The 18,733-nt window shown below is 46.8% G+C and overlaps 1 protein-coding gene across 7 annotated transcripts in view; it reads left to right on the forward strand.

Annotated features, from left to right (window-relative positions):
* The window catches only part of SPIDR (scaffold protein involved in DNA repair), a 1,299,263-nt gene that overhangs the window by 108,678 nt on the left and 1,171,852 nt on the right, over positions 1-18,733 (forward strand). For 4 of the 7 annotated variants that reach the window (XM_063923689.1, XM_063923686.1, XM_063923690.1 and 1 more), the window contains one exon: positions 15,069-15,269. The exons of 1 other annotated variant lie outside the window; for it this stretch is intronic. In XM_063923689.1, coding sequence (XP_063779759.1) covers positions 15,069-15,269 — 201 coding nt within the window. The remainder of the gene's footprint in view (positions 1-15,068; positions 15,270-18,733) is intronic. 2 more of the 7 variants (XM_063923688.1, XM_063923692.1) reach the window with 1 other exon arrangement.

Consider the following 18,733-nt stretch of genomic DNA (forward strand, 5'->3'; position numbering starts at 1 on the left):
TTATTGTGTACGCTCGTCCGGGCACAGTATCCTAACTAAGGCTTGGAGGAGGGTCATGGGGGAAGGAGCCAGTGCACACCAGGTAGTTCTAAAGCTTTACTTTTGTGCCCAGTCTCCTGCGGAGCCGCTATTCCCCATGGTCCTTACGGAGTCCCCAGCATCCACTACGGACTGCGAGAAATAGAATTATCGGTAAGTAAATTCTTATTTTTTCTCTGTGATTTTAGTCACCATATCTCTCCTGTATCTCTGCTTGTGCTGACTACACTATGCAGGGGTTTGGGCAAGAGGTATTGTGCTGCTGACAATTGTACTGTGCTACCTGATATTGCAAGTTATATCATGTCTGCTTCTGAAGGTAATGGTTCTGGGGCTGAGCACACTGCCGGTGTTGCTGAAGCCACAGATCCCTATGAGGAGACTATAGCAGCTGTGGGCTCTGCTTCTGAGGGCTCACTGCCCCCCAGTGGGACTGTGGCAACAGGGGTCCATAATGACCAACCGTGGGCTACTTTCTCTGCGCTTCTAAATACGCTAGTTACTAAACTAACACCCCCTATGGGGACCTCCTATGCCGGTTCAACCGTATGTGGTCCCTGCAGCTAACCCGCTGTGGGCGGATAACTTGTCTGCTCAATTGAAGAAATTGAACCAGTCCTTGACTACTAAAAAGTCTGACCCTCGTTCGCCTTAGACCATGGGGTCCTCTAAGCGAGCTCTTACCTCCTCACAATCCACTGCTGTCACTGACACCTCGTCTGATGAAGATGGCGCTTACACTGACCCCACAGATTCTGACACAGATAATGCTGATGGGGACGGTAGTTCACATGTGGATGTTCCTTATCTTTTGGAGGCTATTAAGTTGATTCTACAGATTACAGATGATCCCGAGCCATCCGTCCCTCCTAAGAAACCAGATAGGTTCAAGCGTCAGAAGGTGGTTAAACAAGTTTTACCTCACTCTGACCACCCAGTGGATATATACGTCAGGAACCCTGGGGAAACCCGGGTATCCCCTCGCGCCAGAGCTGTCTAAAAATTGGGAAACGCCTCCTCCAGTAGACTCGCATGTGGCTAGGATGGTGGTTTCCTCAGCTCTACCTGTCAATACCGTCACGTCTCTAAAAGAGCCTACGGATAAACGTGTGGAGGGTTGTCTGAAAGCGATTTACACCCTCACGGGTGCTGCACAAAGGCCCACTATTGCAGCAACATGGGCTGCACAGGCTATTGAAGCATGGGCCCTAGAGTTGGAAACTGAAATCTCTTCTGACCGTGCTAGACAATGCTTGTCATATATTGTCACAGCTTCTCACTATATTAAAGAGGCGGCTTCTGATGCCGGTATTCTAGCAGCCAAGGCCTCTACTACGTCAGTCCTGGCTTGCCGGATATTTTGGCTGAGATCCTGGTTTGTGGATCTGGACTCTAGAAAAACCCTGGAGGTACTCCCTTTCAAGGGAGATATTCTGTTTGGGGAGGACTTAAATAAGATAGTGGCTGACTTGGCTACTGCCAAAACTGCCTGTCTGCCAAGTACCGCTCCTTCTGTGTCGAAGGCTAAAGGTACTTCCTTTCGCCCCTTTCGTCCTTCAGGTAAAGCAAAAGGTCAGGCGTACAACAAGCAGGCCCGCAATTCCAAACCTGGTAAGTCGAAGCCCAAAAGAGCCTAGGCTGCCCGTCAGCCAGCTTCCAAGACAGATAAGCCTGCCGCATGACGGGGTGGGCCTCCCCCTGGGGGATTTCTGGGTGGAGGGGTCGGCTTCTAGGGTATACCCAGGAATGGTTGAAGACCACTTCAGATGCCTGGGTACGGTAAGTCGTCACTCGAGGTTACGCCATAGCCTTCAAAAACCGTCCCCCTCATCGATTTTGCCTGACAGACGTCCCTTTGTACCAGACAAAGGCAAAAACTCTACATTTGGTGGTACAGACCCTCCTGGATACAGGAGTGATAGTACAGGTGCCTCTTGCTCAGAGGGGCCGGGGGTACTATTCTCCTCTGTTTCTAGTCCCGAAACCGAATGGGTCCTCTCGGCCCATTCTCAATATCAAGGCATTGAACAGGTTTGTGAAAGTTTCTAAGTTCCGTATGGAAACCCTTCGCTCTATAGTTCTGGCCTTGGAACCTGGGGATTATATGGTCTCCCTGGACATACAGGATGCTTACCTGCATATTCCTATAGCAGTGTCACATCAGCAATACCTGAGGTTTGCGATTGGCAACCTCCATTACCAGTTTCGGGCGTTACCTTTTGGTTTAACTACGGCTCCGCGAGTCTTCACCAAAGTTATGGCGGTGATGACGGTGGTACTCCGCCGTCAAGGGGTCAGGATCCTGCCGTATCTGGATGACTTGTTGATCTTGGCAAATTCCCCAGAACTTCTCCTACGTCATCTGGATATGACTGTCCGGTTTCTACAAGCCCACGGGTGGCTCATCAACTGGAAGAAATCCTCCCTGGTCCCTGCTCAGAGCATGGTGCACCTGGGAGCGCTATTGGACACTCACAACCAGCGGTTGTTCTTGTCTCAGGAGAAAGTCCTGAAGCTTCAGGACAGGATTCGTTACTTCCTTTCTCGTCCGCAAGTGTCGATACATTCGGCGATGCAGGTGCTGGGCCTCATGGTGTCCGCATTCGACATGGTGGAGTATTCTCAATTCCATTCTCGCCCCCTCCAGAAGCTGATTCTAGCCAAGTGGGACGGCCTGCCTCACCGGATCAGGTCTCACATGATCTCATGGACTCCGTAGGTCCGTCTGTCGCTGCACTGGTGGCTCCAGGACCAACGATTGTGCAGGGGCCTTCCCTTCTGGATATCCGACTGGGTTCTGTTGACGACAGATGCCAGTCTAAGAGGCTGGGGCGCGGTGCTGGAGCAATACTTCCTTCAGGGTCGGTGGACCAAGGAGGAACCTCTCCTCTCGATCAACATTCTGGAATTGCGGACGGTCTTCAATTCGTTGAACCTGGCCCAGCATTTAATTCAAATCCGTCCTGTTCAAGTACAGTCGGACAATGCCACCACAGTGGCTTACATAAATCATCAAGGCGGCACTCTTAGCCGTTTAGCAATGAATGAAGTCTCACGGATTCTACAATGGGCGGAACGCCATCTACCGGCAATATCTGCAATATTCATTCCGGGGGTCCTGAATTGGGAAGCGGACTTTCTCAGTCGCCAGGACGTACACGCCGGAGAGTGGGGCCTCCATCCAGAAGTGTTTCAACTCCTAGTGGAAAAGTGGGGCCTTCCAGACGTAGATCTGATGGCGTCTCGACACAATCACAAGGATCCGGTCTTCGGAGCAAAGACCAGGGATCCTCAAGCAGTATTCGTGGATGCGCTGGCGGTGCCGTGGAGGTTTCGGCTGCCGTACGTGTTCCCTCCGGTGTCACTTCTGCCCAGGGTAATTCGGAAGTTCAAACAAGAAAGATCAATTCTGCTTCTCCTGCGTGGCCCAGACGGCACTGGTTCTCAGACCTGCAGGGCCTATCGTCAGAGCGTCCAATTCTACTTCCACAACGCCCAGACCTCATCGTTCAGGGCCCCTGTGTCTACCAGGACCTAGCCCGGCTGTCTTTGACAGCGTGGCTCTTGAAGCTTTCGTCTTAAAGGCTAAAGGGTTTTCTGAGGCGGTCATTCAAACTATGTTGCGGGCCCGGAAACAGGCTTCTGCTCGGATTTACCATAGGGTCTGGCATTCTTACTTTGTTTGGTGCGCATCTAACAATTATGACGCTTCCAAGTTTAGTACAGCCAAGCTCAGCAGGGCCTGGACTTAGGCCTGCGTCTGGCCTCCCTCAAGGTTCAAATATCTGCCTTGTCGGTGTGGTTTCAGAGAAAGATTGCGACCTTACCTGATGTGCATACCTTTGCTCAGGGTGTGTTGCGTATCCAACCTCCCTATGTCCCGCCTGTGGCTCCTTGGGACTTGTCGGTGGTTTTGGAGGCGTTACAAGAGTCTCCGGTTGAACCTATTGCTATTGCCTATGGCTATTGCTTCAGCTAGAAGAGTGTCTGATTTGGGTGCCTTGTCTTGTAGTTCCCCATATCTGATATTTCACCGTGACCGGGCTGTTCTTAGGACTCGTCCAGGTTATTTACCTGAGGTGGTTTCTTCGTTCCACCTTGATCAGGAGATTGTGGTACCGGCCTTTGTCTCTACTGACCTGTCTCCCAAAGAGCGGTCTTTGGATGTGGTATGGGCTCTCCATATCTATGTGAAGAGAACTGCTTCTGTTAGGAAATCTGATTCTCTCTTTATTCTGTTTGGGTTTCACAAACGGGGCTGGCCTGCTCACAAGCAGACTTTGGCCAGATGGATTAGAATGGTGATTGCACATGCTTATGTGAGGGCTGGTCTGTCAGCTCCTGCTCACATTATGGCCCATTCTACTCGGTCTGTTGGACCTTCTTGGGCGGCCCGCCGTGGTGCGACCCTTGAACAATTGTGCAAGGCGGCTACGTGTTCCTTAGTGAACACGTTCATTAGGTTCTATGCCTTCGATACTGCCGCTTCCCAGGATGCTTCCTTTGGACGCCGGGTTCTTGTGCCCGCTACAGTGCGTCCCCTCCCATAAAGAACCGCTTTAGGACATCCCCTATGTCTATCCTTGTGGAGCCCAGTGTACCCCGCAGCAGAAAACAAGTTTTATGGTAAGAACTTACCTTTGTTAAAACTTTCTGCGAGGTACACTGGGCTCCACAAGGCACCCATCCTGACGCACTTAGCTTCTTTGGGTTGGTATGGCATTAGCCGCTGACACTTCTCCTATCGTGAGAGTGTGGTGTATGTGGCTACTAACCGTTGTCGTCTCTTTTCCTGCTACTGCATTGGGCTGGTTAACTAAAAACTGAGCTCCTGTGCAGGGAGGCGGGGTTATAGAGGAGGCGGCGCTATGCATCTTGGGAACAGTCAAAGCTTTTGAGCCTGTTGGTGCCTCGGATCAAGATCCTACTCTACACCCCTATGTCTATCATTGTGGAGCCCAGTGTACCTCGCAGAAATAGGTTTAACAAAGGTATTTACCATAAAACTCGTTTTTCCTGTCTATTAGATAGGAAAAAACAGACTCCCAACTGATTTTTCAAACATTTGAATCTCCCCCAAAAAGTTTTTTTTTTTTTAAACATTTCTTTCTTTATTGAAGCATTTCTTTAGATAAAGTAACAGTAATCACAGTGACATTGTGAGTGACAATCAAAGAAAAGAAGAACAAAACAAAACAGATATAACGTAGCAGTCACAAAATGTAGTACATGGCGCAAAGAGAAACATAGATACGAGCAGTTTGTACAATTTTCTAAAGTACCAAGCAACATCTGTAAATATTCCATATACCTACAGAGAGACAGGAACACGTCATAGCCCCTAATTAGCGCTATCAAACTCAATGGGAGGGTCCCTAAGAAAAATTCTGGTTTCATACCAAAGTGTGTTGCGAAAACACTGACTAATGGCCTCTTTGGTATGAATAGGAAGTGTTTCAATAAAACTTTCCCATGTTGCGAAAAAAGATTCTGTGCGAGATTCTTTTTGGAGTGAGGCCTCCAGCCAATCCATATGACAGATGAAAAATAGTTTGTCCCTAAACATTTCCAATGTCGGAGCAGAGCTATGAACCCACATTTGCAAGATAGCTTTCCTAGCTGCCGAAGAGATTGCCAGCAACAACTTCCTGACAGGCTTGGAAACTCTGATACCAGGGGGTGTGATACCAAATATGGCCCATTCCGGTGTAAGGGGAATGTAATTCACTAAATGCTGAGAGGCAAAACGCCATACTGCTAGCCAGAACCTTCTTAAAAGCGGGCAGGCCCAAAAACAGTGATACAGATCAGCCGAAGGGTGACCACATTTGGGACAGGAAGAGTCAGCTAATAGGCCTATCAAAAAACCCCTGTGGGGAGAGATATAAGATCTATGAAAGATGTTTAGGTACATTTCTGTGTATTTAGCAGCTGGGAACGTGGCTATTGAAAAATGTAACATACGTAGTAACCCATCTACATCTAAGTTGGGAAAGTGTTCCAACCATTGGGCTATACCAGTTTTATATAAAGAATGGTCTAGTATGGTGTGGAATTGTTTATAGTAGAATGAGATGGCCCCTTTAGGTTGTTCTGGTCGCATTAATATTTGGTCTAATTGGTTTCCCCAATCAGTTGTAGGTATTAATCTGGAAATTTTACTTACATAATGTTGGGCTTGAAAAAAAGCAAAGTTCTGGGGTCCAATACAAGGGTATTTAGATAAGGCCTCCGCATATGTTAATGGTTTATGGGATCTAGGATCAAGGAGCTGGCCTATATTACATATTCCTAAAGATTTCCATTCCTTAAAAGGAGGAGCGGCCTCTCCGTTTTGAAAGCCCGGATTGTTTAGAAAAGGCAAATGAATAGATATATGTTTATGTAGTTTGTATTTATGTCTCAAAGACAGCCAAACTTTCCTTGTAGTCATTACGAGGGGATTAATCGTTAAATCAGAGGAAATTTCAGCGTCAGTCAGGTGTAAAAAAGCTACCAAGGATACTTGCGGAATAAAATTTTGTTCGAGAAGCGAGTCAGCGTATGTGTGGGTGCTAGACAACCAGTCTTTGATATAACGAACATGGGAAGCATAACTATACGTCAGGATGTCTGGAAAGTTAACTCCCCCATTTGTTTTAGGCTGACCTAATTTAAACAGACCAATTCTTGCACGCTTGTTGTTCCAGATAAATTTCCTAAAAGCCGCCGTAATTTGTAGGAGATCTTGTCTAGAAAGTATAAGGGGGAGGACTTGTAGTGGGTAGAGGAGTTTTGGGAAATATATCATTTTTATTATATTCATCGTACCTAAAAAGGAAAGCGGCAAGTGTGCCATTGCCTCAATATCCCTTGTGAGTTTTAAAAGTGTTTTCCCAATATTTACATCATAGAGGTCTATAATGTTCTTGGGGAGGAGAACTCCCAGGTATGGGAGTTTCTTTTTAGCCCAATTCAGAGGTAATTGCTTCGCCCACAAAGGTCTATAAAAACCCTTCTTAAGATAGAATGCACTGGATTTTTCAAAGTTGATGAAGAAACCAGATAAAGATCCCACCCTGTCAAGCAGTTCCAGCAATGGCCCGAGGGATTGTTTAGGATTAGATATGTATATCAGAACGTCATCCGCGAATGCAGTGAGTTTTACTTCCACCGAGCCAATCGAAATACCCTTCAGGGTGGGCCAAGAATCAATTATACGGAGTAAGGGGTCGAGGGATAAATTAAAAAGTAAGGGAGATAAAGGACAGCCCTGGCGGGTGCCTCTAGACATGACAATAGGATCACTTCTCGTGCCGTTTACTAAGAGAAGAGTTGTGGGGGAGCTGTAGAAGAACTGTATGAGATTAATAAAGTCTGAGCCAAAATTTCTGGTTGATAGAACTTTAAATAAGAAGGGCCAGGATACCGTATCAAAAGCTTTCTGGGCGTCTAGGCTCAGGAGCATGTTGGGGATGGTGGGATTATTGTTGGAAGCAACAATGGAAGCAATGGCTGTTCGAATACCTTTGACTAGGTGTCTGCCTCGGGTAAATCCTAATTGGTGAGGTGAACAAAGGGAAGAGGAAAATAATTGTAGTCGAGAGGACATTATTTTGGATAGAATTTTAAAGTCCACATTTAATAGAGTAATAGGACGATAGGAACTCAATAGTGTGGGGTCACGGTCAGGCTTCGGGATGAGAGTCGTATAGGCAGCATTAAAGGAGGGGTAATGTGGGCGTGTTTTGTGAATAGTGCGATATAATTCTAGCAGCTTCGGGACAATGTCTGTGGATAGGATTTTAAAGTATTCTCCCGAGAATCCATCTGGTCCCGGCGCTTTGCCAGTGTGCAAGGAAGAGATTGCCAACCTTATCTCCTCCTCAGTAATTTCTGAGTTCAAAAGGTCAGTTTGTTCTGGATCCAGACTAGGTAAGTTGGCCTCCCTAATAACGTCTTCTAACGATTCTGGGGTCGATGGTCTTGCAGAATATAGTTTGCAATAGTAGTCATAAAAAGCCTTTGATATGTCAGATGTGCGTGTCAGACAGAGGGAGGTCCTAGTGTCTTTAATGGAAACAATATGGTTTCTTCGCTTATATCCTTTGGTTAATGAGGCCAATAAACGCCCCGTCCTGGCTCCCCATCTATAATATTTATTTTTCGTGTAATCTAGTCGTGATTGAGCCTGAGAGAGTAAAAAATTTTCCAATACAGCTTTAGCCTGATTATATACAATTAATTTTTCCTCTAAGGGGTCTGCCACATATTCAGCAAACGTAGTCTGCACCTTGTGGGAGAGGGAGCGATATTTGGTCTTTTTGAATCTTATTGCGACCAGATACATATGAGATGATACTACCACGCATCACAGACTTCGATGCTTCCCAGAAAAGAACCGGGTCATTCCAGTGTGTGATGTTGTTGTCTACATAGTCTAGCCAGTTACGTTTCAAGTATTCCTTAAATTTTTCTGATTGGAATAAATATGCAGGAAATCTCCAGGTGCGGTGTGTGGGACCTGTGCGTGGCATCCTAAATGAAAATTCAATCGGCGCGTGATCCGAAACCAGAATCTCAGCTATGTTCGCGGAGGTCACCTCGGATATTAAAGAGTCCGCCACTAAAAAATAGTCTATACGAGAGACCGTACGGTGGACCCCCGAATGGAAAGTGAAAGATTTATCTGTTGGATTAAAGAGTCTCCAGACATCTGTCACTTGGAGCCCTAGTATGAATTTCACCAGTGTAGACCAGATAGGAGAATGACGGTTGGACGGGATTGGGGTTTTGTCCAGGGTCGGATCACGCACCGTATTGAAGTCCCCTCCAAGTATTAATGGAAAAGTCTCCCGCTGTTGTATCTGGAAGGTTACCTTAGTTAAAAATTCAGACACCTGAGTGTTGGGGGCGTATATGTTCATAAGAGTGTATGTGGCATCTCCAATCTTAACATCTATCAATAGATATCGACCATCAGGATCTGGGACAACATTCAATATAGTGTATGGGAGGTGTCGTGCAAAAAGAATGGCCACCCCTCTGGTTTTGTTGACAAATGAGGCCGAAAAACAATCACCCAGCCAGCCAGCGCGGAGGGAGGAGCCATCTCCTTCCTTCCAGTGAGTTTCCTGTAGGAAGATGATGTCTGGACTGAATTTCTTAAGATGTGATAGGACCCTTTGGCGCTTAATGGGGGTGTTGAGCCCGCCTACATTCCACGATAGGCATTTAATCGAGTCATGGGGAGGCATGTACGGTAAATTATGTATATTACTTGCCATCATCCAATTCCAGATTTCACTACGGTAGATTCACCACACGGTCCCAGCAATGCACTGTGGGGTCCCCCGTCCCAGCAAGCGGAGGATAGCCCATCAAACCCATTCTCGGCTAGGTGTTCCCGTCTCTCTGCCGTCGTCGCGCCAAAATGCAACATAAACAACATTTGTAAATGTAATAGATTAAACATATCACAATTATCAAGAAATGAGAAATCATGCTTCAATAACCTTTTCTGAGTTTTCTCATACCAATAATTTTCCTAGAGGATCGCAGTGACAATACTGCGACCAACTCTTAGAGTCAACAAGAAACAAACAGTAAACAGAATATGGAGAACCATTCTCCTAAGTAATAACATAATAACTGTAAGTTAAAGTGGGGCGAATAAAAAATAGAACCTCTTCCCCTATTGTTAAGTTGAAAACAGTGTATAAAACACATAAACAATATTTGTGTCTGCACACCCATTCAGCGATTGGGAGATCTCTGGGACAGCGCTACTGGTGAACTCTGTGGGGAAAGAGGGGGCAGGAAATGCCTGCGGGCCTCTTCTGGGTCATCAAAGAAAAGAGTGCGGCCATTGTCGGTGACCCTCAGTCTGGCAGGGTATAGTAAGGCAAAGCGTTTTTGCGATTCTACCAGAAATTTGCAAACCGGTGAGAATGCTCTGCGTTTTTTGGTGACCGCCGCTGAAAAATCTTGAAAAATTAATATACGGGTACCTTCAATGACTAATTTGCCTAGTTTCTTATATGCACGTAATATTATTTCCTTCGTCCTGTAATCAAAGTAACGGGCCACCACCGGTCTGGGAGGAGGGTTAGGACCTTCCCGCTCAGCCCCCACCCTATGGACCCTTTCAACCTGGGGGAATTCCATCTTGTCAGATATATGGAGAGCAGGAATTAATTGACAGGCCAGGAAGTCACCCAATTGGGGGGGTTTGACATGTTCCGGGATACCAACAAAGCGAAGATTATTTCTCCTATTTCGATTTTCTAGTTCATCTAGCTTGTCTTGGAGTTCCCGAATCATGCCAATAGACGAGTCAGCCGAGGACTCCACGCTGTGGACCGTGTCCTCTAAATCACTGACCCTCTGCTCCACCTCCGATACTCTCGAGGTATTCGAAGCCACCTCGCGCAGGGTGGACTGAAACGAATCCCTAAATTCATCTAATTTCCTATCAATATGGGGCATTAGCACCGAGAGAATCTCTTTAGCAGTTTGGGACACTGGGGGGATCGTGTCGGGGTGGGACGTGTGGTCGGAGTTCCCGTCCATATTCGTTACGGGTTGCGACTGAGAGGGGGAAGAACCACCTGTCTTATGTGACTTTCTTCTGACCATGGCCCTCATTCCGAGTTGATCGGTCGCAAGGCGAATTGAGCAGAGTTACACACGCTAAGCCTACGCCTACTGGGAGTGTATCTTAGCTTCTTAAAATTGCGACCGATGTATTCGCAATATTGCGATTACTAACTACTTAGCAGTTTCAGAGTAGCTCCAGACTTACTCTGCCTGTGCGATCAGTTCAGTGCTTGTCGTTCCTGGTTGACGTCACAAACACACCCAGCGTTCGCCCAGGCACTCCCACCGTTTCCCCGGCCACTCCTGCGTTTTTTCCGGAAACGGTAGCGTTTTCAGCCACACGCCCCTGAAACGCCGTGTTTCCGCCCAGTAACACCCATTTCCTGTCAATCACATTACGATCGCCGGAGCGAAGAAAAAGCCGTGAGTAAAAATACTTTCTTCATAGTAAAGTTACTTGGCGCAGTCGCAGTGCGAACTTTGCGCATGCGTACTAAGCGGATTTTCACTGCGATGCGATGAAAAAGAACGAGCGAACAACTCGGAATGAGGGCCCATATTTTCTGATACGGTTTTGTTCAGAAACCTCTCCATCAATTATGGAATGTGTAATAGGAAAGATCCAGTAGGATCGGACACTGTTCACCAGTAAATAGGAGTATCAGATGAGAAACATCTGAAGTCGTAAAGTATATCGCCCCAAGAGGGTATGTAGTATATCACATAATTAAATAGAAATCCTATACCTCTTAGCTATTCAGCAACAAGGCAACTAACAGCAAACTCTGATGGTATAAAAGAAGTAGTACCGGTTTAAAGTATTACATGTAGAAAAAATATTTGTACGTGAGTTGGCAAAAGCAGTATTGAGTAATTTAAATAAAATTAGTTTGAATACGGCTTACGGGTGTGGCAGTACAATTGGCATAAAATAATAAAATAAGTAAAAAATAAAAAATAAAAATAAAAAATAATATCACAAAGGGACAGTTGTATGCAAAATAATTAGGTCAGCAATACATAACCATCAGTATTAAGGCAAATATGAGGAGCAGCGTTTCAAGATCGGGACAAGGTAACTGTGTTTATCAGACCAACCACTACATAGATCGTTTACAGGGGGGTAGGGAGAGTGTGAGCAAGCAAAAAAATAAATAAAAATAAATAAATAAATAAAAAAAAAATTTAAAATTCTTTTTCCCGTATCTTTTTCCCTTCCTCCCCTTCCCTTTTTCCCCTCTCCTCCAGATATATAACAAAATATTTTTCTGACAGATATTGTGAATGGTAGACAGAATCAGTGATGCCTATAATGGAAATTAAAAGCAGACAAAAAATGATATTGAACGGCCACAAGGTGGCAGTGTCCACTAAGCTGAGCTATTGAGAAGACCGTAAATGTGTGAACCTTCAATACTATAATAATATGGAGGCAGGTACAGCCTGTATATGTAACGTGGGGATAAGGGGAAAAAATAAAAAAAATAAAAAATATCAGATAGAGGAATAGATCAAGGAAGAGGCAAAAGACAGCAGAAAGAATGTTCAGTGAGCAGAGGGGAGCAGTGTCAATACCGAACGGACCCCCTGTGAAGAATAGTCCCTCAACGTCCTAGTGTCTCAGGAAGGGTTATTCACAGCCGGAATGGGGGATTCAACAGCGCCCTTAAGAAGCCTTTCGTCGGGGCGTCCGCATCCACCGGAGGCAGCCTCAAAGGTCCAAAAAGGCGGTAGGCGTCCAGGACGTATCAGCGGGATCCCAAATGTAAAAGGCAGGCACCAGGCAGCAAACCGCAAGGGAAGAGTCCAGTTATATCACCCGTCTATAGCAGCGGGTATCACTTGGAGCAGTAAGGTCATCCCCAGGGACGTCCAGACGCTAGACGACAGCCAGGGTAAGCAGATCAGTGCAAGGCAGGAGGGAATCCCAGGAGGACCGGGCACTCACACACAAAACAGCAAGAGCTGCGTATCCGTGCGTATCCGTGTAGGAGGAAGCCGGGTCAGCGTCGGTCAGCCGTACAGGTGAGCTGCGGGCGGATGAAAGCAGCGCGGCAACCAGGGTGACGGAGCCCCGAACACCCCAGCGGCCCCGATCCAGCCGCCTCAGGAGTCGCGCAGTTAGGGAGACAGCAGCAGGTGTAGACGCCTCCCCTGACATCCACCCCCGCCGGCTCGGCAGGAGACCGGACACCCCAGAAGCAGCCCCACGAGCGCACGGGCAGGGTCCGTAGTTTAGCAGCCAGCGAGTTGAAGGGAGAAGGCAGCCGTCCCCACTGAGGCCACAACAGAGGAGCGGCAGGCAGGTTAGTATTGACTGCAGGGGTATTCAAGCGGGAGGATGGGGAGCGCGGCCCCTCGCCACGCGGCGGCCCGATCACGGGCCCGACTCCGGGGAACAGGGGCCCCCACCCAGCATATCCGTCCAAAAAGGTCACCAACGGGTCCCCCAGTGCTCGGGGGAAATAATCCCGTTAAGATGCCCCAGAGAGGCAACTGGAAAGCAGGCAGATGATGGTGGATGGAGCCAAAGGGAGCAGAGCTCAATTAAGATGTGGCCATCTTGGATGCGCCACCCACCGGAAGTCTCCCTCAAAGAGTTTAAAAATGGATTAGATAAATTCCTAACCGAAAAATATCCAAGGATACAGCGTTTAAATTAAGTAAAATGTTATAGTACAGTTTGAACTCGATGGACATTTTGTCTTTTTTTCAACCTCATCAACTGTTACTATGTTACCATGTAATCCTTAAAAATTTTTGGTTGCTGATTTGGGTTGATATGGCTTTTCTATCTTCCCATCATTATACCTGAACTGCTTTGAGAATAATTATCTTCTAAACCTGGTGCCACTATTTCTCTCAGAGGGGTATATTCAATCGAGGTCGGATCCATTCCGACATGCATTTGTCGGAATGGATCCGACAAGGGCTATTCAATGCCCATCTCAATTTGACTTTAAAAAAGTCGAATTGAGATGAGGGACCGGAGAGGGGGGAGAGCCGCGCTGCAGGAGGATATGGCACAGCCGCCAGACCTCACGGCAGCGTCCACCCGGCTCCAGCAAGCGGGACCTCACTTGCTGGAGCTGGGTGGATGCTGCCGTGAGCGGCGGCTGTGCCACATCCTCCTGCAGCGCTGTGCTGTAGCGCTGCTGTCCCCCGTCTGCCCGCGGCTCTCCCCCTTTCCTCCTCTCAGGTCCTCATCTTAGTTCGACTTTTTTTTTTAAGTCGAACGGAGATGGTTGGAAACGGGGCCAAAACCTGTCGAATTTCCGTCAGAAGCACGTGAATCAGCAGCTATACTGCTAATTCACGTACTATTCGACAAGTCGAATTCACTGACTTGTCGCATAAAAATGCTGGGGACTGAATAGGTGGAATCCCTTCCGACCTGAAAAAGTCGAAAACTACCACCTTTTCGACAAGTCGGCAGTTTCGACCTTAATTGAATATACCCCAAAGTAAAGATTTGCGGTGTTGGGGAATGTATTAAATAAAGCTAGAAAACACCATATCCCGCACAATGTAATAATTGAAACTGTCTTTTATTTATAACTAAAACACAGTAGTCCTATGGAACCCATACATAAATCGGTCAAATCCCTGATGGCCATTTGGTGATCCGATTATCTCTGATCAGCAAAATATAACTTCAGAATCCCCTGACTCGCTTATTCCAACCATTGTTGGGTTGAAATCGACGGATCGAGGATTTACAACTTCCAGAATTTTGATTTTTTTTTTTTTAAACACCATCATCTGTACAATGCAGAAATGAGGCCCATATTTATCAAGCCTTGGAGAGTGATATCTTGCACGGTGCTAAAGTACCAACCAATCAGTTCCTAACTGCAATGTTACAGGCTGTGTTTTAAAAATGACAGTTAGGAGCTGATTGCGTGGTACTTTATCACCGTGCAATTTATCACTCTCTAAGGTTGGGCCACAGTCAAGTTATTGTTACTGTGTGGGCTACATTAGTTACACACATTTGCAAATATACGGTCAGTCGTCCGCAATATAACGGCTCTTCTGATTATAGGCTGTACCTGACCCTAAACGGTACTATTACCCATATTAGGCCATTTACTCATTTGTTTTTACAGCAGGTGTTTCAAAACACATTACCTATAAATGTTAAAAATTTTAATTTTATCTGCATAGATATATGCAGCTCATGTGATATCCACTTTTGGTCAACTAAAGACATATACCAGGTCCATTACAGTTTTTGATTTACATTGATTCATTACTGTTTGAGATATTGTTTATTATTATTATTATTTTTTAATTCTTTAACCCCACAGTATAATTCACTTGGATCCAAACTTTTAGTATCACAGCCAAAAGAGGCTGACTGCTTGTCCTTTTGTTTTTTACATACATACAATTAATCCATACCTTTGGTATATACTGTACACTGCATTATTACTATTAACAATGTCTAGTCATCTTTCTTCCAGAAACCTCGGCGGATGAAAGCCTGAAAGATCCGGCAGACATAGTTTGGAGTTCCAGTGATCATGATTTGTCGGATGTTGGCAGTGAAGGCTCAAATTCACAGCCGGTCATTGCTGAGCTGTCCCCTGAAAATGGCCAGAGATCGCAGGACATTGCTATGTCCTCTTCTACGCAGGGTTGTAGTGGGAGTAAGTATCTCTGTAAATGGTGTTACCAGAGTCTACTTTCCACAGTGCTCCAATCTCCCAAATAACAACAGTGCATCGAGAAGCGTAGGGTCTGGTATTATTTGTTCCAGTGGAACAGGTGGTTACCGCACAGCACATCATCAGTGGTAGATCTTCTCAGAAGGTTATCCCAGTAAATGAAAATGAGAAAAGAAAATTACAAACATAGATATACAGAGTGATAAGATGTAGTAATACATTCACTTTTTAAAAAGTACAGTAGACGTTGTACAATATTGCACCGATGTCCTGAGGTGGTTGCATTAGCAATGTAGAGATGTATATCGATATGGCATACTCAAGTCTATATTTGTATATTTCCTATGCACAAGAAAAAACCTTCAATTTGTTTGCATGAGTTAACTTTTTGTAAAGTGAGAAATAGTAAGTTTGCAGTAAAAAATATTCTTTCTCTGACGTCCTAGTGGATGCTGGGAACTCCGTAAGGACCATGGGGAATAGACGGGTTCCGCAGGAGACTGGGCACTCTAAAAGAAAGATTAGGTACTATCTGGTGTGCACTGGCTCCTCCCTCTATGCCCCTCCTCCAGACCTCAGTTAGAATCTGTGCCCGGCCAGAGCTGGGTGCTCCTAGTGGGCTCTCCTGAGCTTGCTAGAAAGAAAGTATTTGTTAGTTTTTTTTATTTTCAGTGAGATCTGCTGGCAACAGACTCACTGCTACGTGGGACTGAGGGGAGAGAAGCAAACCTACCTGCTTGCAGCTAGCTTGTGCTTCTTAGGCTACTGGACACCATTAGCTCCAGAGGGTTCGAACACAGGGCCTGACCTCGATCGTCCGTTCCCGGAGCCGCGCCGCCGTCCCCCTTGCAGAGCCAGAAGACAGAAGAACGATGAAATCGGCGGCAGAAGACTCCTGTCTTCATTAAGGTAGCGCACAGCACTGCAGCTGTGCGCCATTGCTCCCACAGCACACCACACACTCCGGTCACTGTAGAATGCAGGGCGCTGGGGGGGGGGGGGGGGGCGCCCTGGGCAGCAATTATATTACCTTTTGGCAAAAAATACACCTAATACTGTCAGTTAACTGTATATGTGTAAAAACCCCCGCCATTAATTTACAGAAAACGCGGGACAGAAGCCCGCCGCTGAGGGGGCGGGGCCTTCTTCCTCAGCACACCGGCGCCATTTTCCCTTCACAGCTCCGCTGGAAGCACGCTCCCCAGGCTCTCCCCTGCAGTATCCAGGTACAAGACGGGTTAAAAAGAGAGGGGGGGCACATAAATTTATGCGCAAATCGATACAAACAAGCAGCTATTGGAAAAATCACTTATTAGCAGTGTAAATCCCTGTGTTATATAGCGCTGTGGTGTGTGCTGGCATACTCTCTCTCTGTCTCCCCAAAGGACTTTGTGGGGTCCTGTCCTCAGTCTGAGCATTCCCTGTGTGTGTGCGGTGTGTCGGTACGGCTGTGTCGACATGTTTGATGAGGAGGGTTACGTGGAGGCGGAGCAGGGGCAGATACATGTGGTGTCGCCCCCGACGGGGCCGACATTTGATTAGATGGATATGTGGAAGGTCTTAACCGACAGTGTCAACTTTTTACATAAAAGGTTCGATGACGCAGCAGCCTTGGGACAGCCGGGGTCTCAGCCCGCGCCTGCCCAGGCGACTCGGAAGCCGTCAGGGGCTCATAAACGCCCGCTAGCTCTGATGGTAGACACAGATGTTGACACGGAGTCTGACTCCAGTGTAGATGAGGATGAGACAAATGTACAGTCTACAAAAGCCATCCGATGCATGATTACTGCAATGAAATATGTATTGCACATTTCTGATATTAACCCGGTTACCACCAAAAGGGGTATTATGTTTGGGGAGAAAAAGCAGCCAGTGACTTTTCCCCCATCTGATGAATTAAATGATTTGTGTGAAGAAGCGTGGAGTTCCCCTGATAAGAAACTAGTGATTTCTAAGAGGTTACTGATGGCGTACCCTTTCCCGCCAACGGATAGGTTACGTTGGGAAACATCCCCTAGGGTGGACAAGGCGCTAACACGCTTATCTAAAAGGGTGGCACTGCCGTCTCCGGATACGGCCGCCCTAAAGGATCCTGCGGATAGAAAGCAGGAAGCTATCCTGAAGTCTGTGTATACACACTCTGGTACTCTACTGAGACATGCTATTGCTTCAGCCTGGATGTGTAGTGCTGCAGCAGCATGGACTGATACCCTGTCAGACAACATTGATTCCCTCGACAGGGATACTATTTTGCTAACCATCGAACATATAAAAGACGTCGTCTTATATATGCGGGATGCACAGAGGGACATTTGCCTGCTGGCATCTAGAATTAATGCAATGTCCATTTCTGCCAGGAGAGTATTATGGACTCGGCAGTGGACAGGTGATGCTGATTCTAAAAAACACATGGAGGTTTTGCCTTAAAAGGGTGAGGCATTATTTGGGGACGGTCTCTCAGACCTCGTATCCACAGCAACTGCTGGGAAGTCGACTTTTTTACCTCCGGTTCCCTCACAGCCTAAGAAAGCACCGTATTATCAAATGCAGTCCTTTCGGCCTCAGAAAGGCAAGCGGGTCAGAGGAGCATCCTTTCTGGCCAGAGGCAAGGGTAGAGGAAAGAAGCTGCACCAGGCAGCCAGTTCCCAGGAACAAAAATCCTCCCCTGCTTCCACTAAGTCCACCGCATGACGTTGGGGCTCCACAGGCGGAGCCAGGTGCGGTGAGGGCGCGTCTCCGAAACTTCAGCAACCAGTGGGTTCGCTCACAAGTGGATCTATGGGCTGTACAAATTGTATCTCAGGGATACAAGCTGGAGTTCGAGGCGACTCCCCCTCGCCGTTACCTCAAATCAGCCTTTCCAGCTGCTCCCAGGGAAAGGGAGGTAGTACTGGCGGCAATTCACAAGCTGTACCTCCAGCAGGTGATAATCAAGGTCCCCCTCCTTCAACAGGGCAGGGGTTACTATTCCACAATGTTTGTGGTGCCGAAACCGGATGGTTCGGTGAGACCCATCCTGAATTTAAAATCCTTGAACACTTATATAAAAAAGTTCAAGTTCAAAATGGAATCGCTCAGGGCGGTTATTGCAAGCCTGGAAGAGGGGGATTTTATGGTGTCGCTGGACATCAAGGATGCTTACTTGCATGTCCCCATTTTCCCACCTCACCAGGAGTACCTCAGGTTTGTGGTACAGAACGGTCATTACCAATTCCAGACGTTGCCGTTTGGTCTCTCCACGGCTCCGAGAATATTTACCAAGGTAATGGCCGAAATGATGATACTCCTTCGAAGAAAGGGAGTTATAATTATCCCGTACTTGGACGATCTCCTCATAAAGGCGAGGTCCAAAGAGCAGTTGTTGGTCAGCGTAGCACTCTCTCAGGAAGTGTTGCAACAGCACGGCTGGATTCTGAAAATCCCAAAGTCGCAGCTGATTCCTACGA

Source organism: Pseudophryne corroboree, chromosome 5 (assembly GCF_028390025.1).
Source record: "Pseudophryne corroboree isolate aPseCor3 chromosome 5, aPseCor3.hap2, whole genome shotgun sequence".
Lineage (NCBI taxonomy): Eukaryota > Metazoa > Chordata > Amphibia > Anura > Myobatrachidae > Pseudophryne > Pseudophryne corroboree.